The 25,329-nt window shown below is 38.1% G+C and overlaps 1 protein-coding gene across 1 annotated transcript in view; it reads right to left on the bottom strand.

The window, feature by feature from the left end:
• LOC140229209 (serine/threonine-protein kinase MRCK alpha-like) overlaps positions 1-21,701 on the bottom strand; it is a 123,026-nt gene extending 101,325 nt beyond the window's left edge. Inside the window, exons 1-2 of the mRNA XM_072309482.1 lie at positions 21,580-21,701; positions 16,441-16,730 (exon numbers count right to left, since the gene is read on the bottom strand). Coding sequence (XP_072165583.1) covers positions 16,441-16,624 — 184 coding nt within the window. The 5' untranslated portion in view covers positions 16,625-16,730; positions 21,580-21,701. The remainder of the gene's footprint in view (positions 1-16,440; positions 16,731-21,579) is intronic.
• Between the last annotated feature and the right edge of the window lie 3,628 nt (positions 21,702-25,329).

Raw genomic sequence — 25,329 nt, 5'->3', positions numbered from 1 at the left:
ACATGTTCTTTTGTGATATGTCTTGTGTTCTCAACTTGTCAGCCATGAAAGCAAATTTCAATAAACATCTTTACTTCACATTCAAGTTTCCAGTGGTGCCATGCCAGGCAATTTTTATTTTTCATCACGTTTTGTGGTTGTACATCATGCCACGTGTATAGCAATGTTCAAAAAGCCCGCGCCATAAGGCAAATTCAAGCTGAGATGCTTCAAAAAGATGACAACGCAAGACCACATAGAGCGAGACTTGTGTGCAACTTTCTCGAGAGAGGGAGAGAGGGCATCACTAGAATTGATTGGCCTGCATGCAGCCCCGACCTCAACACCATGGAACATCTTTGGGATTAACATGGCCGAGCTTTGGAGAAGAGGGTCATAAATGCAACGACATCGGCAGGACTCCGTCAGATACTGGTTGACGGGTGGAACGCCATTCCTCAGCAGCGAATTACGAAGCTAATCAACAGCATGAGGACACAGTGCCAGGCGATAGTGCAAACACTTGGGTCGTCCACCAGATACTGAGCCCCGATCATGTTCATTAACAATATAAAGACAAAGTAAACATAAAGTAAAGACAAAATAATGACAAAATAAAGATGAAACTGCAATAAAATCAAGACCATGCCATTTCACTTCTTTATGTCTTTGTTGTGGTTAATGTGGTGAGGTTCTGTGAGATAAAATGGTGTGTGTGTGTGTGTGTGTGTGTTTGTTTATCTGTTTGGTTGAACGCTTACATGTTTCACTCCATAGAAATGCTGATGTTACAGTAAATAAACACCAAACAAACAATGGGGAACTCACTCATAACGAGGAAACTCCATTACGGATGCCATAAATTGGGCTATTTTGCAGCTTTTAAATTCTGACTTTACATTGTACCTCATAATTGTAAGCACTGCACCTCCATGTAAATGCTAATCATAACAAGCATGATATCATTTTTTTAAAGAGAATTGAATAATCTTTGTGTGGTACTATGCTAAATTAAATTATTTCTAAAAAGAAATGAGAAATGGTCGATAAAACTCAGATTTCCAAACTTTTTTGAAGGGTTTAAGTTCTGCACTTTCACTGTTCTACCAAACTGATAGGTTCTGTGGTCTGACATCGGTCCAGTTTGTTTCAGGGCAAAATGCACCCTGAAATGAGCAAATGGAGCCTTTTCTCTCACGTCATTATGCAATAAGCATGAAAATTGGAAGAGTTTATCAAAGTGTGATTTGTATTACCAAATCCACCAGACATACTTGCAATCAATGCATCAAATGCCCTCAACACTCACATATTGTGTAAAGAAATTAACAAACTAACTTGAGGAATGGTGGCCAAGTTTGTAAAGTTGCATGAACCAAGAATCTGATTTACCCAAATCCTGCTCTGCCAGTATCCGTACTTTCCTCGGCGTCCCGTCATCCTGCCTCAAGTCTTTCTGAGGTCAATCCCCTCCCTTCCCGTCCACCTTATTTGGCTTGAACTCCGTCACGATTCTCCCCCTGCACTGACAAAGTGACATCATAGGGCTCTGCACACAGCCCCCCCCCCCCCCCCCCCTTGCTAATGGGGTCAATTGCCATCACAGGTCACTCTATGAGAGGGCTTCACATGCACAAATGATTTTGTTTGTTGTCACATTCTGACATAGAGTAAGAGTGGATATTTTTCGTGCTCGGCTGAGTAAGATGAATTTCGCATAATTCGCGGGATCAGGACAGTAACTACTGGAACGTATGACATGCAAAAATATTTGCATGCTTTTATTTTCGCACTAGTTTCTGACTGCGCAAAACGCACACGAAAATTTCCGCTTTTACAGTATGCATTCGATTGTGTTTCTGCGTTACAAAGAGTTCAGACAGTGTAAAACCTTTCCTGTAATAGCTGATAACCCTGTTCCCAACATTCAGTACAACTGCTGTGTCACAAACTATTGTTTATGAATCAAACATGCTACTCATGCAAAACTTGCATGAATTCACAGACTAAGAAGCTATCCCCATTTGCAAGCACTATGGCTATAGTGAACACAAGGTCAAGCCAAGCTCTATCTAATCCCTTGAATTTGAAATGTCAAACCTTTCACAGACTACAAAAGTGCACACAACTTGTAGTCAAGAAAAACTCAACAAAACACATCTCAAAGACAGGACTGTTTTGTTTTGTTTTGTTTTGTTTTTATCTAAAGGTCTTTATCAAGTACTGCCCAAATATTAAGGGGTTATGACTGCAGCTTTATTTTCAATAATATTCAAACAGTTTAGTTCATTTGACCATAGCATATGGTTATTAACTACATGTAGCAGGATTTTGTAGCATGAACATGGAGCATTAAGGGAAATCTAAATATTTCCTTTGTATGCATAATGCTGACATCTGGTGATAATTCTCTCGGCACGATGCCATTAAAATTGTACGTATAAATTCCATGAAGTGACAAAATTTACTTTTTATTGTGACATAAGAAAACCTTTTACAATTTGCAATACAAACCTACCAGTACTTTAAATATATTTTATAAAGGACATTAATGCCCCTCTGTATATTACAAACCTGCATCAATGCCAAAACCAGCAATCCCTATATGTAGAAATCCTTGTGATCTTTTTTTTTGTCCAAAACAAAGCATCTATTACTGCGCCAATAAATTCAAGAACAGGTACACGAGGGACTTGACTGCAGTGCAAATCAACATTTTCAATTCGAGTCATCAAGAATTTCTCCCTGGGACTCTTTACCCCTACTACAAAACTTCAGCAGTGGCTTTTACCACCCTGCTGAGCAAGTCAGCAACCAGTAATGGCATAACTGGAGTTACCTGCTGTGCTCATGATAGGGTCGAGTCTACAAAAAATCACAAAACTGCATTGCAAAGGCTCTACATCACAAAGAGCTACACTTATCTTGTAATAACCGTTCTACAGGCTCTTCTTTAACTCATCAACTTGCAGTAAACTTTTAGAGTGCCAAATCACCTTTTTTGTGATTTGGCACTCTATCTTGTTATTATGAATTACCATTCATCGTCCAAAATTCCAACAGTACTATGAAAACTTCAATCTCATTTAAGACCTTTTCTGGCCATAAAGTATGTTTATTTCTGTTGCAAAATAATCAAAAGCTTTAAACCCTCTATGGACATCTAAAAGCTGAAATGGTGACATGTTTTCAAAGATTAAAGTTAACATTTTCTATTAAATTGGAAACATTTGTATATATCATTTTGTTCTGATTTTGAACAGATTTAATGAGATTAATTAGTTCTATGCAATCTCACTCTAATATAGAATATTTGTCAAAATTCAGAGTTGCCAATTTGGTGAGCTCAAGACTGTAATTTCTGCAGCAATATCATACAAGGACATAATGAGTTAAAAACAGAAAAATAGAATTGATATTTTTCCTATTATGTTCTGCATTTCCTTTGAAGTGAACTAGAAAATATTGTCATGTTAGACACAAGATGCCTTCAGATTTTCAACAGCCAGTATACAATTGCATGTAGGTAGAGGGTGTAAAGCAGCAGTGCATTCAATTCAACGTATGGGTGCGAGCATGACCTATTCCGCAAAAATACTGGAGTATTTAACTTCCTTGTTTACAGTAGATTTCTGCGATACACAGTACATGCACCACCAAAATATGCTGGTAAACTGTGAGAACCTTAGCACTGTATACACTGGCCATGTTATAGTCAAATTCGAAATGTGTGACCTTCACTGGACCTTCACTGAGATGGGATTAGTCTTTTCACAATATAAATACAAGGTTTGACAAGAAATGAACATTTAGTATTTTGTACATTGATGGCTGATATCCATATTCATACACTATAAGTACAAGTAAATATATGACTGCCTTTACATTGCACGCTACCAAGCAATGATTATTGCATGCAAGCCAGATATCAGTTATTGAACCATATTTGGTCAGAATATCTTGAATATCTGGTTAGTATCTAAATAGTATCTAAATGCTTGGTGTAAACTACTTTTTGGGTATTGCTATGGAGGGCAAGCCTCAGGCCTATCACCTGGTTGTCATAAACAAAGTGTACCTACGATCTAAAACATGTTTGTAATCTACAATGTGTAGTCTATCTTTGGCGAATCTCTCATTTTTAAGCTTGGACTCTGAGCAGGCATTATAACAGACATTATGGTACATAAAAATATTTATTATAAAAAAATTAAGGACCAACAAGTGTTCTACTTGGCATTCTAATTGTATGTACATGTCGGCATTTCATCAATATCTGGGACATGGTGAACTGTGCTTTACTCCAATCTTATGGGACCAAGTTTGTTTTGAATTACAAAGCATTGTATGAACAGACACGATTTGTGATGTACATGGATGTAAGAAGTTTTACAGAGCTACAACAGACAGTAGCAGCACACACTGCCAGTTATGTGTTAACTTTATGCTGGTTTCCTATCAACCATTCACATCTACGTATGCAAATTTGTAATCAAATACAAATTTGATGCAGAAGCTGAACTGAAGGTTTGCAAACAAGCCATCCTGTTCTTCTCAAGGGTCTCCAAAATCTGGATCACAAAGGGCCTTTTGTGACTCCACTGAAATATCCTTGCCATGGACTCCAAATAACTGTAAAGTAATACTGGTCATACGCATCCATCAACACTGCGTAGGCTATATCACGGGGGCAACATCACAGGAGCAAAGCTATAATGGAGTTGCATTTGCGATCACATCAACCTGCCAACTAAATACGAAAATGAAATGGCGATGTGCTAAATCTGGCAACAGGATTTCAATGATATTATCATTATACATCTGGAGCAGCACAGTACTTGCCAGCACTTGTCAGTGCATGTACTTGGCAGTGCACCTTATCCATTAGCCTGCAGACTGAGCATGTGAGATGAGGATAGGTACTAGTTTTTTGTGTTGTTGTTGTGGGTTTTTTTTTCAGCCATCAAACAGATCTTTTTTGTAAGGAGATAAGTGCAATGCATTTCACCACTGCATTTAGAGTTGTCGGCAATTGAGCTGACAAAGATCGTTTCTATGCAGACCACAAACCGCACAGACATTTCCTACAAGAGTATGTCACAAAGTCCATAGTTTGTCAATAGTAACACTTGGTTCCCAATACAAATGAATTTGGGGCAAGAACATGCATTGGTTTCTAAACCTACATACATGATGTATTCATTAAAAGTTTGACAGTGGAAGCAAATAGAAAGTCTAATTAAGCTCTTCCTCTTCAAATTATATGTTTAAAGAGGCACAGGGCATTACGGAAAAATTAATTTTTCCCTACTTGCTCCCATGGGCAATGGCCTTGGGCAAAGGCCCAATACTTTGAATAGGGCTGAAGTCCATTCATGGACATCTTTTGTCCAACAGTGAGTTTTGGTTTCCCCTGACAATTTGTCATGCAGGTCTAGTGCAAGCTCATTAGATGACACCATCTACACCCATGACAAAGTAAAAGTTCAACTGGAACACACCTTTGGACCACAATTTGCTAAATGTGACTGTGGAAACCTGAGCAGGAAAAAAATATATATAACATTCTAATTCAATGTCTGGTAAAAAAAGAAAAAGAAATAAATGAAACAAATAAATAAATAAATAAATAATCAGTTAGTAAGCCAGTAGTGAGTTACATTCTGCACAATATGAGTAGATAAAGGTCATCTGGGGGGGGGGGGGGGGGGAGACACAGTGAGCAATGTCATTGACAGCGCCTGAACGGTTTCTGTACGTTGCAGTGAAGACCATGTCTAAACATTCAAGGGAGCTTATTAACACAAAACAAATTTGATTACCTAAGTGGGTGATATCTAGCTTTACAACTGTTTTGTTTAGATGGTTCAAAAAATTAAGGGTCATTTGAACCATTGCTAATTGCCAGCTGGTCAACAAATTCTATTAAACTTGTATCTTAACACATGCTACAGACAAGACCTTCTTTGCCATGTGAAACCCCTATGGGGTCTATGGTCACCCTCCTGGCAGAGAGGCGAGCAAGTGTCCCTGCATATTATGTCCGGTGAAGCTAAAACGGGGTCCCCAGCTTCGGGAGACAGCAGCACTTCCCATCAGCTCCAGCAAACTTCTTGTGCTAATTGATTGCCACTGGGCTTCCTGGTCACATGTGCCAGGCATCAGCATTTTGTCCATTTACCAAACTCGACACCAATGCTAAAATGTGTATATACACTGTAACTCAGCCAGCCAAACTCCCCCCACATCACATACAGCCTACTGTACATCGCGGATGTAAAACCCTAGTCGCCGCCAGTGATGTGCGCTATTAAAAACAACTACAACAACAGAAATAACATGGAAAAGATCATTTGTAACCTGAGCCCATGGCCAGCACTGTTTTTACTGCGCCGCCGTCGTATTTATTCCACAGCATGCTCTTTAACTGCAGTGTGAACAATTAGTTTTAATGCTGTCTGGCAATGAAAAACTTGAAAGTCCTTCGTACTCTTTTTTTTTTTTTTAACAATACTTTCCGACAACATCTGCAAAGTACTCCAAGCCATATATAGCCAAAGTTGTTCACTGCCATATCAAATTATTATTCATCTATCTGATGCAAAGGTGTTTAGCTGGGCTCGACAAAAATAACTATCTCAGAGTAATTCCTGCCTGCAAAGAATAAGACCAAGATGTCATAATTAAAAAATAAAAAAGAAGCAGAATACCAAGGAATAACTGATATTTCTCACTCAAGACATACACGTAGAGTGAGAAGCAATGTTCAGTGATTTGATGAAATCATTCAGGCTACTTCTGATTGCATCATGGAGAAATACTAGACAATGCTAATTTCTTGTGTTTCTAGACAACCTATAGGCCTACACAAGAAGCTTGTAGGCACAAGAATAATCTGACACATCATACAAAGAGATGCACATGTTGAAACACACAGCAAAATGTCACTGTTATTTCACAGCAGTGAATGAATGAATGATGTCATTCTAATTTGTGTCCTTGGATCCCTGTTTCTTTTTTTCTTTTTCTTTTATGTACTTAAAGCAGCTGTAGCCAAGCTGCAGGTAAGTAGTTCCTGTCTTCTAAAGTGCATATTAAGATGCTGCAAATGAGTTCTAAATGACCGTGGAGTCAGGCACTGTGCTACAGTTTGACACACATTATGTAATCATGGAAGGTACTCTCTGTACTGAAGCCTTGTTGGATGCTCTTATATTACACAAAATGTTGCTTCTTGTACCTAATGACTACTTTGTTGAGCCTGTAACACAAATGTCACTGCCATATATAAGAAGCCATCATTCCCAAAAATTCAAACTGTTATTATGTGTCATCTGCACTGTAGAAGACATACTCTCATCTTCTTGCTCTCCAGAAAGCATGAAGTGGTATAAAGAAGAGTCTGATCCTAAAAGGAGAAGTACAGTATATGGGATTAACATGGTTCACATACCAAATATCAACTCTGCTTCACTGAGCTGTGAAACATCTGGAAGGAAAGACCTACAATCATAGATACAAGATGGCTAGATGATTTTGCAAGCTCATGAAGTAATCTATGCTCTATACTTCATTCAGTCAATCATTGCAACTGTCATCTGGTAGTGGGATACTTGATGTAACATTCAGCTCTTGTATCTTATTCTTTTACATAAACTTTCTTGACCAAGTCTACACGCATCTGTATAAACTATTTACACATTCAAACATTGCTTTTTTTCCCTGCAAGCTGTAGTTTATTACAATGCTTTAATACATAGTACTAAACATTGTCATCATCATGTCTTCTTTTTTTCTCTGTCACATGATAAGAATTGGCTGAGAGCGCTTCCTACAGGAATAAAGGTGGTGCACTCACACGCCACCAAAGAAAACTGGGAAAACAATGGCTTGCAGGCACCTTCATGTGTCTGCCGACTACAACAATACTAGGCTGCACTTCGGGGTCATCCTACAATGAATCATTCCTGCAAACTTATTAAAGAGTCATCAGCATGCCACATATGAGGTGTGGGTGTGCGGTATGGCTGGGTGCGTATGATTCGGCGCAGCTGAGGCACATCTTGTTCCCATCTCTGCCTTGAATGTCAAGTTGAAGTACAGTGGGGTGGGGATACCCCCTCTGCTTTAATAGCAGTATGGGAAGCAGTAATTGGGGAAATTACCGGCACATGCTAAACCACCTTGTTTGTATACAGACCAACGAGACGACACATTGTACAATGGGCTCATCACCCGAAATAAAACTTCGCCGAACACCTGTTGCTGAAAACATCCTGTGCATGATCACAAGCGAATTTCGTGCTTGTGGAAGTGATCGTGACATCGGACACTCATCAATCATACTGATGGCACACAGAACTCCTTTAATAGCAGTGTGCCTTTCACTCTGAAACATGTAAACTGACAGGTTTAGCAGAGACTATCGATATTTGATAAATTATTCCTTTCATAGTGGTTATCCAAAGTCAGCATGCAAGTTCACTGGAAGTCTGGTGGAAAATGGTTTTAGCCGGTGAAGAGAAATTTATGAAGAGAAAATCATAGGCCGTGGGAACAATAAAAGGCAAGCAAGTGCTTATTACTGAAACACCCATTCAAGATACATTTAGAAAGCTGTATTACTGGCATATTCTCCTTTGCATTCACAATGCTTGTTTGTTTTCCATCTGAGAAGACAGCTGGATAGCCCATATTCAGCTGCACTGGCTGGTCTTCCATGGGGTCCAGTTGGATGTAAGGCGGCCCAATTCAATAATGCCTCTTGCAAGCCTACACTATGACAACTATCAACAGCACTTCATTCATGAAGAGATTACTATTCAAAGCTACACACCATACATGAAACTCAATAAATTATGTACAGTGTGCATGTTGTTATCTGTGTTTAACATCCATGTTACAATTCAGTAGATACACACAATCTTATGTGCACTGACGTATGGTCTGCTTTCCATGTGTATTTCATCAGGTTACATATCGAGTATACTCTTGTAAAATAATACCATCTACACATTTTTGCAGGAAGTACATTGTAGCAATGCTGTAATTCTTATTCATAGGCATGAAATTTGTTTTCAATTTTTGTGTGGGGCTCCTTTTTTCACAATCAATCCACACAAAAACAGTAACTCACTTCGACTACATGACAGTTCTTCCTCTGAATTTTTTCAACTTGTCAGCTGATTCAAATCTTGTAAACGCTTCCAGATCATTAGGTCCTGATATTCCCCCTTAATCTTTTTCCATGTACAGCGCTGAATAAATAATACCACTCGACAACAGTAAACAGCACATTCTGGACACTGTCCGCCCAAGCTTCACAAATCTACGAAAATGTCAACACCAGCACAGACAGTAAAGTTATGCAACCTTTTGTCCCGCCGCTGTTTGCTCTCTCTCTCTCCAGGTAACATGTAGCCTTGGTTAAGATGGTCTTCTGCATTTGACTGCACTCTCCCCATCGCCTTTATTGGTCCGAGAGGAGAATGAAATCTGGAGCTCCAATATTTGACTTGGGCTGCCCATGGGTGGCTTCCAAACCCAACCCCACTTTTTTTTTCCCTTTTGCATACCAACTTTACAGGTACAATAACAACTCTGTTCGAAAATCCAGCCGAAACAATGTGGCAACATCGTGAGATGGGGGAGCCTACGACACAGACACAGCAACATGAGAATGAGAGAACGATGAAAGTATGTATCGTCAAATATAATGTGAGAATTAAATGAAGAATATTGCAAATGATTTTTGCTGGGCAGATCTGAGTCTAGTTCTGAATAACAGAATCTATCAGCTCTGAGCCTAGTAGAGACTTTACCTCACATAGATCAATTTCGCCATATTAAAAGCTTTTTGATAACACAGATGCACTCAGATCAGTCACAGATAATAAAACCTGACTGTATGAAAATCAGAAACCATCAGAAGATCCAATTATACATCACAACTCGTAAGTATCTCAGTTAAAGCTGTTTCTGTCATGTGATTGTAACCGTATCTTTTAAAAAAAAATGATAAAATCTGATCTGTGTCATTTCTACATGTCATTACAATTTTTCCTTTTTGTAAAGGATGGTTTACAATGTACGTGATGCTGGACTAGACGCAATCAGATGTGATTTCATATGACATCCACATCAAATGATGTCAATTGTTTGTTTGTTTTTGTTGTTTTTTTCATGAATGAATTCAAACAAATAGCTTGATCCTTCTGTTTATGTATTTGAAAGGCATGACATCCGGCAGCATGACTAATTCCTTTAAATTGTCAGTGTAGACTCCCAAAAGACTGCAAGATGTAAAATGATGGATGATTTAGAAGCACTCAAGTGCTTATTACATCACAGAATCTGGCTGCTTTTCTTCAACTTGTCTAGTGATCAGCTGCGTAAATATGTTTGTTATCTTATTGAAAAATAGCTTCAGTAAAAATTTTCCTCTAACTGTTCCCTCACATGCAAATCATTTGGTCATCCCAGCATAGCCTATGGTATACCCTGTGCCTAAGATTAGCTATGATCATTGCATGAGTGGGACGACTCTGTCTTGTGGCAACTGCCATGTCCTCTTGGACATTCCCAACATTCTCATTTCAGTCAATGGGATTGGCATTTAGAGGCCAGCATGGGATCACTTCGGGGGATGCATATAATTTGCTGCATACACTGCACAGTGCTCGGACTACCACAATTCACAGGATATGGGAATGCAAGCTTACTTTCTCAATGCATGTATGTGATCTCATGTCAGTGGCATGTACTTGCACATTATATATGTACATTCGTAGTGTGTACAAAATTTATGTCCTGCCATATACCACTGTACAAGGATTTCCTATGTTTCATCTTGCTGAATCAGTGATAGATTGTCAAACAAATACTGAAATATAAACTGTATGGTAGAAATGTCTTTAAACTTCAACCATTGAAGGTTGTACATACTGTCAGCCTTTCTCTGTTACGATACAATAAGAAGCCATGAGTCTACGTGTATAGGACAAGGTAGAAGGTAGATACAAATAACTTTAAGAATTAAAACTACACCAAAGCATCCTGGAACATAAAAGAATTCTCATCAACATAAAAAATACTTACCTTGAAAAGGACCTTTCATATGTATCATTTTTTACTTTCTATTTTTCAACACAAGGGAAATTTCATTTTAACTATGTCTACGCAATACAGCCTGACCAAGTAGAATAATGCAGCTTACATTTTTTTTTCCTCTTCTTTCTTGCTTTTTTTTTTTCTCTTGTGTGTGTGATCATAAGATCAACACCTATATACTTTATACTTGTGGTTGAGAAATATACTTGGAACTACAAACTCTGCAGGCCTACAGAGTATCTATTGATAATGCCTTTTTGCACCTTTAGGCTGCTGGGGTAGGGAGACCTAGAAACTGAGAGTCGCCCATTTTTTCCACTGCCAAAGCTCACATTTTGGTCTTTGTTCAAGACACCACAAGGTGAACAATGTGGCATTGAGTACATGCAATGTACAGTCTGATTTCAACAGAGCAGCATGCACCACTGCATGAAATATAAGGTATCACAGGTACACTTCTTCAACAAACAAACTGGATGCACAATGCACTACAAACAAAGAGGAAGTTGTGCTGGTGAAATTCAAGGAGTCATAATTAAGGGGAATCTGGGCCTCCATGTTAAAGGCTGCCATCAGCACACCTTACAACAAAAACTCTGATGCAGAATACCTGTCAAGCAAGGGGTTCTTCACATAGTAATTAGGCCTAGCCAGATGTACAAAGTGTACCTACATACATTGTAGACCTATATACCAGTGAAATGCAGCCCATATTATTCACAAAGTTTTGGAGTTGGTTTGCTATTAGCTCTTATGTGGTAGTTTAAATTAAAATGCCGGTCAATTACAGCCACTTGGACAGAACAATCACTCTTCGCATGATAAACAAAAATATGTACAAACAAACAACATGAAACTCAAATGCCTGGCTGGACAGCAATATTTTGGCATGCAATTCACCATGCTCATTTCTATCAATTAAAAAAATAAAGAAAACAGTAAGACATGTGGACAAAGCAAGCAGCAAATGTAAACTTTGCAGCAAGGGTAATTGCTTAAATGAGCATATTAACTCTCTATACACTTGCATGTAACATCCTCTGATTTGTCTGGGCAAGTGACCTCCAAGTCCAGACAACCTTCCATTCTTTTTGTTGGTAATAGTTTTTTAATCTTCTTGCAGACTCAGGCACATGGCTATGAGAAATGTTTAGTTTCAAAGCACCAGGACGACAGTTTTCATTAGAATGTGGATACAGGTAATAAAAGAATAAAAGAACCTTCCATTGGTGACAATAGAAACTACACTTTCCGCTGGTAAGCAAAGTACAATCAGAAAAAGACCTTGCCTTTCAATGTGAACTCCTGATCTCCATGGAAGGGCTGGGATTTCCCCTTCCGGTACACAATGGACCCCACAGACATCTGTCATTCAAGCAGAGGATGTGGCCAGTAGCCCCCATGTAGGCCTACATGTAGGTCATCATTTGCATCTATTTATCCACACCAACACTTTATCTAGAACAGGTCTGCAACGGCACCTGAACTTGAATGTTGTCTACATGTATGATGTCAGTAAAAATGGAGTGTCTGTGCAAACAGGTGCAGTGCAAGCTGCACACACACTAGGGTCAATCACTATAATAGAACATGCACAAAATACACTTCAGCAATTGTACGGGGTATGGACTGCCCTCTCCCTAGTGAACACTAATGAGGATTTACCAGTGTTATGCCTGGACAGAAATGCCATGAATGTAGGACAGAGGAATTAACAGCTTTTAGACATTGTACATGTCAAAATGGTTGTAGTGTCTGCACACAGTAAACCTTGTATGTTACTGAGTTTTGTTTCACATATTTTATAGGATCCTTCAAGCTCCTTGACGTGAACATGTACAGGCTGTACGTGTATGTATGCTTCGTAGAATGCTATTGTCACTCTTTTCTCTTCATACAAGTATTTTGCAGTTGTAATTCTACCTCACTACATTTTGTATGTGCCAAAGTTGGCATGGCGTACATATATAATCTTTAATAATCACATTCTTTCTGCACAGCTGGTGAAATATCATACAATGTATACAAGGTACAATATAACCATCCTTTTCCAGTCCCCCATCAGTAACCTATCCCATCCCAATACAAGTTACACAGTGCAATGTCAAAGAACAACTAATCAAATAATTCTCACCCTTTAGCCAATGTTATGCAAAATTTGTGGTAGTTATATACTATCCCTTATAGCACTGGCCTCTTGAAGGGGCCTAGTGACAAAAAGAACAACTACATGTATCAGTGAGCAATACTGGAACACATGAATACATACATGTACAACTACAAAGTACCATTATGCTTGAGTAGAGTGGAAGCATGTATAAAAATTAGAGCCATTAGCTCCATGTTTAATGATAACTGTAAAAACACAGACATGGAAGTTGGAAGTGAATATAAATCAGCCTGTCGGGTACTGCCGAAACGATGTACACAAACATGTACCTGCAATCAGGATGTCACTTTGTGGTCGTCTTATCTCTGTGGTTGCATTCTGACTAATACGAATGTACACAGGTGAGGAACAGACTTATCAGTGCTCAGTTGTAGCAGCCAAATATTGTACAGTACTATTCAATGTACGTGTAAAGGGTAAAAGCCGCAGCTAGTACCCTAGTCCTTGATTACATGCATTGTCACAATTTGTGTTTGCATCGCAGTTTGTAATTTTGATAGCAATAATTGTGTAGAATTTCATGAATATATCCTAGCAGCATACTCATGTATGTATTAAGTCTGAAATAGCTCTAATCATAAACTCTGTTGATTTGTATATAGCACAGAAATACATGTTTTCCAAACTTCCTTATCAATATTACAAACGCCTCCAGCATTTTCCAGGTCATGCCACGGCCATCTAGTCAATACTGTACGATTTGGCACCATGAAGTTCATTTTGGGATTTATAGAGTGTATATCTACCACATGAACCATTATTCTTGGATACTGTAAAAGTGAAAATTTTTGCGATGTTACAATTTTCGCGCAAGCAAAAGGAAGCACGAAAATAAAAGCATACAAATTTGCTTGCCATGTATTCCAGTAGTTGATGTCTTGTTACCGTGGAATTAAAAACATGCGTAACTCTTCTCACCCAGTCGAGCGCGAAAAATTAGACGCGCAATAATATCTCCCTTTGCAGTATAATGAACCATTATTCTCAGCTATACAATGATCCATTTTGACTCAAAACCTCTCACCATCTCACCATGTTTGTCGAAATATGAGGTCAACTGACTGTACAAGGCAACTTTACATAAACACTGTGAACAGAATTGTTTTGTTTTTGTTTTTGTTTTGTTTTTTTAGATCTCCATCAGGCATCTCCTTATGCCCCATCCCCCCCCCCCCCGTGTTTTTTTTTTTTTTTTTTGTAATACTACAAGTGGGACATCCCATCCCTTACATGGACATTGTCGTGGCAACATTACTGTGATAGCTCAAGTACAAGGGTGTATGCGCCTCCAATCGTCTCCCTCATCTGCTGCGGGGATTGGATGCAGCAAAAAAACATCAAAATTGCTTTCTCCCTCCAGGTGGAAGGCATCGGAGAAGACAAGACACACATACGCGCAGGGCTTTGATTGTGTTGTCTACAATGTTGGATCCACACTGTACACAATCAATGTGACGGTCCGCTTGTCCCCCCACGCCACGACGGTTACCACACATGCTGATGGAATATGTAATTGGTGCCAGGTGCCAATATCATATCCATTCCACATGACAATGTCCCCAATGTGCAAACCCACAGCCAAGCTTTGTGGATGGGTAAAATCCTGTCACGCTGAAACCAGTCACATGCCCTCATGAGTTGAGTAGATGATTGGCATGAATGCCAAGGGCTTTAAATAGCTTTCACACTTTACTTGTGCTCGGTGTAACAATACTCGCTAGAATTCATTTAGTGATATGCTGGTAGTGGTATGGTAATAATATGTATACTGAACCAGAAAGTTATTAAAACCACAGGGGCATTAATCATCTTTGTAAGTTTATTGTGTTTGTTTGTTTGGTTGTTGTTGGGTTTTTTTTTTGGGGGGGGGGGGAGGGCACAGTACTTGAACTCTTTGGTCAGCAACTTTAAGTATACAAAATTTGATTATTTATTCATAATTTGCTATGCAAGAAAAATCTATTGATTGGAAATGTTCCAAATGACCCATTTCAACCATTTAGGGGCACCGATTCCTTTCTTCAATTTTTTTTTTGTTGAAGTTATTACTTTGTACAACATAAATTGGGATAAATTCGTCTTTATCATGTGATCAAGATGGCCATGCATGGTATTATTATGATAAGATTAAAAGGACCTGTCATTTCAAGGGTCACAACTTTTTGACACCATGTTGTTGTTTTTCACCAAAACTTTGAACAGATCTGCTGCTCAGATTTCACAAACATTCATTCAAACTTCCTTGTCGAGTGTACATGTATGTGATCTCTCCTCAAACACTTTTCTAATTCAATGATTCCTGTAACAATGCATTCCCCCCCCCCCCCCAACAGCTCCCTGCAGGCGCTATATTTACGGCTGGCAATGTGTTTTCAATAGACCTCCACAGCTCCAAAATAGCTGACTCAGCTGACGAATGCCAATGCCTGCCTCAACTGCTCCAGAACATGAACAAGGCCAGTCTCTGGCTGTCACAGGAAAAACCCATGGCCGCATGGGTTATCAACACACAAGACCCCGGAGAGGAGCCCATATTGATTGCTCCACGTAGTTGAAGGTCACTCATTCATGGGCCCTCTGCTTCAGAAATTAAACTTGGATACCGTGGGATCTATAACGATTTTACCATACTATCTCCTCAAGGCATGCATATACATGTATGTATATTACATATGATATATATTTTCAGCATCTATTGTAGTGTATATTGCATGTGTAGGTTTGTGTAGAGCAGACTATTTTAAAGTACTATAAAAAGAGAATCTATGCAGACAGAATGACGATTTCTAGTGGTTATAATACCAATCATTTTAGGATTTTTTGGGGGAAAAATAAGATATTTTATAAGGAAAAGTGCTCTCAATGCTCAATGAATTGCAATATGCAGACAAAACAAAAATCACTAAAAATAAACGATATTTGGCTTTTAACTGTTCAGCTGGCTAATAGAATTGAAAAGTACTTGTTTTTGCATTGTGTACATTCTCATGATGCAAATTTCTTGATGAATTGCAGCTTTTAAACTATTCTGTCCAACATTTTAATCTTAAATCTTAAAAACTTAATCTCAGCTAGTGAGCAAATTTCTTCCACTCATTTTGTGTAACTGAGACGAGGACTAAGTCAAATGATAATTTAATGTCTGCTCCCGTAGAGCAATTATGATGCAGCAGCCTCCTTACCCCATTCTATAAAGTTTGTCATGCTCTTCTCACGCCGGAGGGTTGAGGAACTGCACTCATCATGAAGCAGCACAAGTACGTCCAGTAAACTTTCCAAGCTCAGGGTGTCCCCCTTGGCGCCCTGCACACCGCTCAGGTAGAGCTTCTCCAAGCGCTTCAGTCGAGCCTCCACCTGGTTAGCCATGGCTGGGAGGCCTCCGTTGGTCCCGCGCAGCGGACAGTCACGGGAAGGAGCAAGTTCTCTATCACAGCCAAGTTTACCGGTCAGTGCTGGTGATATTTAAAAATACCTGCAGTGAAAGCAATCACACAGATTGTGTGTGTGTTAGAAGCAAACATGTGTTTGCCTTCTTTGGTATTGTGATTCATATTACATGTTCATTGATTTGCTGAAGTGTATACATAGGGCTCTCTTCAACGACCTGGGATGGAAAATCTGAAATAGGCTCATAAAGTTCTGCATGAATTATCATACAAAACAATTGCTATCTCGATGCTTGTTACTTCAAGTAACCTTTGAGATAAACTTGTTTTATAATAATCAAATTATAAAATATACAATCATAAAGTTCCTGTAGTCACCTTCATTTTAAAATCCTAATTACACAACTATGCTCATGATGGGAAATCATGCAAACATGTCTAAAACAAAATATACTCAGGCAACAATACTCCCTGGAAAAGATAAAGACTCCTGACCTGTTACATACATGTAGATACCAATCACATCTTTTTTTATATATGTGTTTGTTAATTTTTTTTTTCAATAACACATACACACATATAGATCTACACACACAAACAAAGAGGTCTTCATTTCTGAACATTAACACAAAATGAAGGCATAACTCCAAGGCAATGATATTTGGCACAGCACTTTTCATCTTTCTGCATCTATTGCATAAAATGCTTCAAAGCATACAATCCTAATACCTCTTATTGAATTACTGCACTTTTCCATAAATGCTCAGATCCCACCTTTTCATTACAAAGGCCTTTACAATCTTAACAATAAAAAACATAACGTTTCTGGAGATGCAAATATTAATATGACTGTATCAAGTGTCCACTGCGCCATTCTTAGACCCAGCACTAAGGTAACCTGTACAGTGTACAAGTGTAAGTACAATGTATGTTTACCTAAAGCAATATTTAAGAAAAAGAAAAGTGACTCTCAATACATTTGCTTATAGTACAACCTCAGTTATCCATCTACAAATTATCAAGACGGTCCGACATGAGGCCACCACATACATGTACCATATAATTATGAGAGATATGCTCACTGTATGTGACACTTTCTAGCATGTTCTTCTGGGCACAGATACGCATGTCAATATCAATTTGTACATCAATGTATGATTTTTTGCAAATTATTGTCATGTTTCAGATGACACAGAAATGAAATGCAATGTGATTTAACAATGATTCTCATTTGTGTTTGTTGAACATTGACCAAAAATAAGATTGTGATCACTACTCGTTGAATACTGCCCATGTATGATACCACTGCAGTGCACTGCCAGATGATTATTGCATCATCTAATGCAATGTCTCTTGCAGAAAGTATGACTTAACCTCAAAACGTGTGCACAAATTTTGCACATTTTTTCAAGTTTCACCAAAAAATCATTCACAGGAAAAAAAGTCTACAATTATTGGACTTGTGGCATTGAAAATGCTTGAAACAAAACGAAATTCATAAGCCAGCCCACATCCAGGTATTACACAGATCCAGATAAGCCATGGCCAGATAAGCGAAGGTAGGGTGTGTTTATGCTCAATTTGCGAAGGCAGAATCAGCGTTTTGAAACGCTGATTCAAAACGCCGTTCACGGGACACTGTTTATGTGTGCATTGTTCATGTTCCACAGCATGTCTAATATAATTTTGATTGCTTTATTAACATGAACTGTAGACAGTGATGAGAAATACGAGTTTCTATTTCATTGACAAATTGTTGACAAAGTCGGAATGTATGATTATAATGAACTCTTCATGCATCAATGCATAGTTATGTCTGTCACCATGTACAGTAATGTACCAACAGGGAGCTCGAAGGATCAGCACCTGCAAATTGTGTTGCACGGCACGTAGAGTTATCGAAAGGTCGGCTGGCCTGGCGCTCTCATTTTCAAGTGAACCGGAAAGGCGATGGAGATGATGTCATTTAAACGCGTTTGTGGTGCTTCCCCGTCAAACGTGATTAGTCAGAAACGCCGATCGTAAACGCACCTTTTTGTGCGTTTTGGATCGGCGTTTTGAATCAGAGTTTCTAATTCTATCAAAATGAGCATGAATGCAACAGCGTTTTGCACTAATCACGTTTCAAAAGCCTGATTTTGGCCCCAAAAATGGAAGCATAAATGCACCCTAGGTCTCTATGTTACATAAAGCACAAAGCAACTATGATTGTTTTCATATCTGTAGTCCACATATATTACAACATACACTGTTCATATGTAGTGTAAAGTTAGGTATCATTCTTTTTGTAATGTCTTTCTCTCTCTAAAAAAAAAAGGAACACTACTAAAATCAAATGTATCTTTACTGCTCGGGTGCATGAAAGGCTTCCTTTTATGCACTCACACACAAACACACACACACAAACACACAAACAGCTTATACGGAGCAGAGTAACAAATAATTTTTGAAGAAATCGTTGACCATACAACTATTTTATGCAGAAAACAAATAAAGGGTACAGTATTATGCAATAACAATCAGTCATATGATCTGGCCAGCTATTTTGAGATGACATTTACATGACAATTTGAGTACAATGCAAGTGTTTACTCTACATGTCTGTATCCTTGGTGCCAAAAGCACATGATGCATGCATTGGCTGCCTCAACATGGTTTGACTTCAACCGTATCAAGGTTCTACACTCTGGCCAAAGCCCTATCAAATGTGATCTGCTGCTAATCATAGCAATCTGTGCTAATCCCTGGAATACTGAAATTTCAATGTAAATTTGAAATGGCAACTGATTGCTTTTGGTTGGCATTCCGTAGCTTTAGTATTCTGTTGAGAGGCCCAGCCCAGAACAGTCATGACATGTGAGGTATCTCAGCTCAATCTAAAGGCAGCAATACATTCATTTGTGGGTAAATTTTCAAAGTAGTCCCATAGGAGTTTTAATGGTGTCATTTACACAAAATACAGTCCGCAAACTATCATGATGCAGGTAACATTGCCCACAAAATTTCAAACATGATAAAAAGCCATGCCATGGGTAATCAGGATCTTGTTAAGATGCTCTGGTATTATCAGTTTTCAGTACCAAGATTACAACTTTTGTTCGTTTGTTTGTTTGATTTCCATCTCAGATGACGGCTGGATAGCCCATATCAGCTGCAATAGTTGGTCTTTCATGGAGTCTAGTTGGATATTAGGGGGGCCCACTTCACAAGGTTAAACACCCTGCTCTTTACAATTAATAAATGAAGGGGGATCTTTCGCATGTATGAGTTGTGATTCTCTCACACGAGGGACCTCCATTCTATGTCCTATCCGAGGGACAGAGTTTTTTGCCTCTTATCAGAGGGGACAGTACGATTAAGCACAACACTGCTCGGTGAGACTCAGGAATTGGATCCTTCAGATCAAGAGGTAGATCTAGATGTGCTACCAACCAAGCTAACTCACCGCCCTTTACTGATTACAAACTGTCAACTTTTGTTCTAAAATGGACACCTTTTGTATCACAAAAGTGTGAAATAATGCTGTGGGCTTGTGATGACACTATTTCAGTTGGGTAATGGCAAAAATGTAAAATGTTACCCCCAAAAGGTATGCCACACATGCAATATCCATCGCGCGGGAGTGCATGCGATTCAATACTTTTGCTACTGTAAAAGTGGATTTTTTTCGCGCTGGGCCGGGTAAGAAGAGTTTGGCGTGTTTTTAATTTCGCAGAATCATAACATCACGCACAGGAACTTATGGCAAGCAAAAATATTTGTGTGCCTTTATTTTAGCGCTAGTTTCTGGTTACGCGAAATGCATGAAAATTTCAACACCGTGAAAACTTCCACTTTTACAGTATTTAGCACATTTTGATCATTACCTTGAACCTTGAATGAGTACTCTCCCAAGAGCGAAGACGCTGTCCATACTGTTTATTACTACTAGAGTCTATTAACATTCTACCTACCCACCACTGAACGGGGAGGGTGCTTAAGGAATAAAACTACGTAAAGGCATACGCGTAAGCATGCGATCGAAATTATATTACACATTTTACTCATAATAGATCTACACCAAATTTTGAGCCCTTCTGAAAATTATGTTTCATCTCTGAAGATATTGCACTTAACTATAGCGGCCTACATTTTAAGAACTGTGCTGTGCAAGTAATACATGTGTTCGTTGCAACTGCCTATCAAAAACATCTAACAGTCCTCACTGCCACCTGATCATCCACAAAAAAAAACAAACAAACAAGTGTCGTGTCCCAACTCTCAGAATCATAAAGCTGTAGAATCCATGTCATGCCCCAAAATGGTGCTAGGCCTACTGCTAGTTCAGCAGTTCTAATCATGCTAATGAAGTTAGAAGGATGGACTGCTTAGCTGCTTGCATTATGACAGGCAAATCATTTAAACTGTTGTCACTAAAGACAGATTCTTGTGGCATCTAGACTATATGGCTTCTTTTTCACTGCCTCATCACAGGGCACATTAAACTAGAAATCTAAGTTTCATGTGACAGATCAGAGTTGGCATCCTATTCCTCCTATCCTGTACCTAGCCTCTCGTTTACATTTCTTTATCTGTTGCTAGATCTAGCCAACAACATTAATCTCTTCAACTACAGATGTATAATTTATTAGACATTTCATGGGCTCAACTATTCAAGACGCAGTTATCGTGGTGATACAGAAAGATGAATTCACAACGAAGACTCGTAACGTATCGACAGCCAAAGAAGCCACACACAACCAACCGTATACATACACAGCACTATGCACAGTGCGCCTGCACACATACCACACAGACCGGCTGGACGGTGTGTCGACTGTCGAGCACTCAGCTCCGTGCTTGCCCCTACCGGGGCCCTACCCATAATTTAGAGCGATCACAACCACATACTACACTCGAGCCTCAACAAATGTACAAAGTAAGGTCTAAACATACTTCCAAAGGAACGGTTTTGATATCAGCATAGTCCAGTCAGCTTTGCCAATGTCCATCCAACGGCATCCGGCATTCTGTCCCGCTGGAAAATGCCTGAAAAATGTTAATTCCCCGATCTCCTCCGTGCGATCGCGCGAGAAGCAGGAAGACAGTGGAAAGTTGGAAAGATGGCCGAGCAAAGTCCGTCACACGCGCGTTGCATTCTGGGTATGGTATGGGTGAAATTTCCGGATATTTTTTATTTCACTGATCCAGCGGCTCTCTGCGATGCGCCTGCCTCTAGAACCCAAGGCACCTTGTACACAGTATGTATTGTAAAACCCTACACTAACTACAGTCACAACTGCAAAATTCTGCGATGTACAGTCTTGTGATTTCAATTTAAGTGTGTTTATACGATTCACATACAATGTACTAGAAAAAGAATATTTTGTCAACCACAGCGATGCGTTATTATACAGACAGCGCTGTGGTCAGGAGAAAAATCTAGAGCGTATAGTAAAAGAACATGGATAGGGGCCTAAGTTTTGTTTGTGATAAAAAGGTTCTATTCACTATCTTTAAAAAAAAATATAAAAAAAAATATATATATACATAAATACATACATATATATATATATATATATATATATATATATATATATATATATATATGGAAAGTTTGCTGGAAAAATGAACCTTAGATTCTTTTACCGTATCGATGTAAGGTCCAATGTCAATACTAATACAATGTATGGATATTTTGTTGTGACGTCATTTCTCGTCTTTGTGTCTGTTATTTTTTTCTGCTTGTTTGTTTCATCTCACATCTGTACTCAAACCGTAGGAAAAAAGTGGGGAATATATCGGATGGAGAAAATGATAACTCAAAGTTACTTTATTGAAAGACTTGTAAACTTTACAGGGTTTGCTGAAAGGCATTATATACCACTTGTAGATGAAACAAAAACCCAGCTTTAGTGCTTCAAAATAGTTCTAAAATGTGAGTTAGGGATAGAAACAACAAGTGCAAAAATTTGAATCAGTATTATTACTGTTAAGTATTGTTAAATATATATACAAAATGTGAACAACAGTTATAATAAAAATGTTTCTAGGCTAAACCGTCTACAGTTATGGTTTAGTGAGAAAAATATTAATAATAATATCTCCTTATATTTTAGGCTTTATTGGGAACTTTTTACATGGTAGGATGTTTTGTGATACAACCAAGATACACATATGCATTAAATGTGATATCTTGAACATTTTTTTTTTTCAAATCACTGCTCCCAATGGTAAACAGTACCTTTAAATCTAAAATTGTACTGAGGATGTCAATGCTGAAGATAAACAGTGCATGATGACGACTACGTCAATGATCACGAAGGTCGTAACTGTTGCATGGCGCATATTATAATGATATTTTTTCCATATTATCAAGTCACCCAGCAAGCCTACCTGATGTGTTTCTTGATTTCTTATACCAGCAGTAATAAAGTAATAAATGTAGATGAGGAGGAATCTTTTGTCTCAAGTTTTTTAATGAGTGAGATCAAGGCTGGGCGGAAGACCAAGGGAAAAATTGGAGATGATGGATGGTTGTAGTGACGACGAGGATGATAGCTAGAGGCTTACTGAAACTATAATGACAATATAATCACTACCAAGTGCATAAATAATGATAATGATATCAATAATGATGACGATAATAATGTAATAGCAATAATGATAATGAAACTACTACTATTCACTACTATATACTACTACTCCGAAGTAACATTTCTCAAGATAGACTGTTACCGTGGAACGGCCGAACAACAACAACAACGGCAATGCTGTCACTGAAGACGGAAATATGAACAAGAGATGGCAGCAAATAACAATTATGGCTTACCGCAATACAGATCTCGAGCCTTCAAAGATTCTCCGTAGACACATTGTGTTGAAAATAGGAAACTGAAAAAAAAAAAATAGATAGATGGATAGATAGATAGATAGATAGATAGATAGATAGATAGATAGATAGATAGATAAATAAATAGATAGATAGATAGATAGATAGATAGATTGATAGATAGATAGATAGAGATAGATAGATAGATAGATAGATAGATAGATAAATAGATAGATAAATAGATAGATAGATAGATAGATAGAGATATAATACACATGAGATACACGAAATATTCAGTGTCATCCGCGATTCATATCTTGTTAGACAAAAAGCTAATGATTTAATTCCAGCCGTGAAATTTGTAAGGGGGCGGTCTGATGTTGAAACTCCGCTCAGAGGTCCATAGGATGACCATGCCCCTATAAAGAAAACATTTATGACACAATGTCATGTCAGTCCTCTTATGTAATTCTCAACATAATATGAAAATTATAGTTACATTGACAATCAGCAATAGAAGAATGTTGCCAATTTTCCTTTAACATAGGATCCATAATTGTGTAAAAGTGTGCAGTTGGGTGAATTAGTACAGTACTCTCTAAATTCTTTAGATTAAGACGAGGGACCAATTCGAAATTAGATTGAAAATCCCAGTCTAATAGATTTAGAAGTCAGTCTTTTTTTGTCAACCGAAGAAAAGAATAGTGATGAAACTTGTATGAAATGACAACATATACTACAGATGCAAGATAACGAACAGATGCTTTACATGACTAACCATTCTGTTTGTTTGCCTGTTTCCATGTTTGTTGTTTGTTTGTTTGTTTGTTTGTTTTTTGATGTGTGTGTGTTTGTTTTATACAGAAATTACGTAATATTGCTGGTCAATGTGACCCCACGTTTCGACAAAATTATGCACATACAAATAAGACACGAAGGGTCACGATCTGACCTATATGCATGTAAGTACCTACACGTTTTAGTAATTATCGTCAATTAATGATATAACAAAAACATTTCACATTATACACAAACTGACGAGAATGTTTCCAAGCAACTGTTACAATATATACACTGTCAATGAATTGTGAGATCCGTTTACGTAATTGTGTAATCACATGTCATGGTACAAAAAAAACAAAAACAAAACAAAACAAAAAAACGATGTATACATAATCATGGTAATCATCATCATTATAGCACAGTATTCATTCATTTATTCATTTTCCATATCCAGCAGAAACATATACATAACTTTACAGAAATTGAATACATATTTTACAGAAATTGAATACATAAAATACATCACAATGTATAATAAAAGAAATGTATAAGTTTGCAGAATAAGTATAAGGATATGCTGGAAATGAGGAGGAATGCTAAAAAGTATTCTATTCTCGACTGTCGTCAGACAGAAATCCTAGATAAATGGTGGCGCTGTCATAGTGATATGAGCAGAGCCGTAAGGTTCTGGATATGATTCTCTGTTGCAATAACCATCGCTGATATGTGGGTCAGTCAGTGTGTCAATTTTAAATTAATTGTTAGTATCGTCGTCTTGATAGACGCGGTTTTGGTAAGTTGGAACAGACTATGTTACAAGTTGTTCAACATAATATCAATTATATTATATACATACATCATGCGCACAATTATATTTACCCTGTATAATACTACATTGTAATCATATTTGTTTGCGTATGGTTACCTATGTTTTAGCCACGGGAATAGACTGTATTGTTCTAACAAAGTTGCGCGTATCACTATCAACGTTACTTTATCGTTATCAATACTGAGGTTTACCGGTGAAAGGGGAATACAATGGAGTAAATATGCGATTATGGCGTTGCATGAAATCTGTAACGACATATATT

This window comes from Diadema setosum, chromosome 1, assembly GCF_964275005.1.
Source record: "Diadema setosum chromosome 1, eeDiaSeto1, whole genome shotgun sequence".
Lineage (NCBI taxonomy): Eukaryota > Metazoa > Echinodermata > Echinoidea > Diadematoida > Diadematidae > Diadema > Diadema setosum.
The sequence above is the reverse complement of the archived record's forward strand: the minus strand, read 5'-3'. Positions and strand labels throughout refer to the sequence as shown.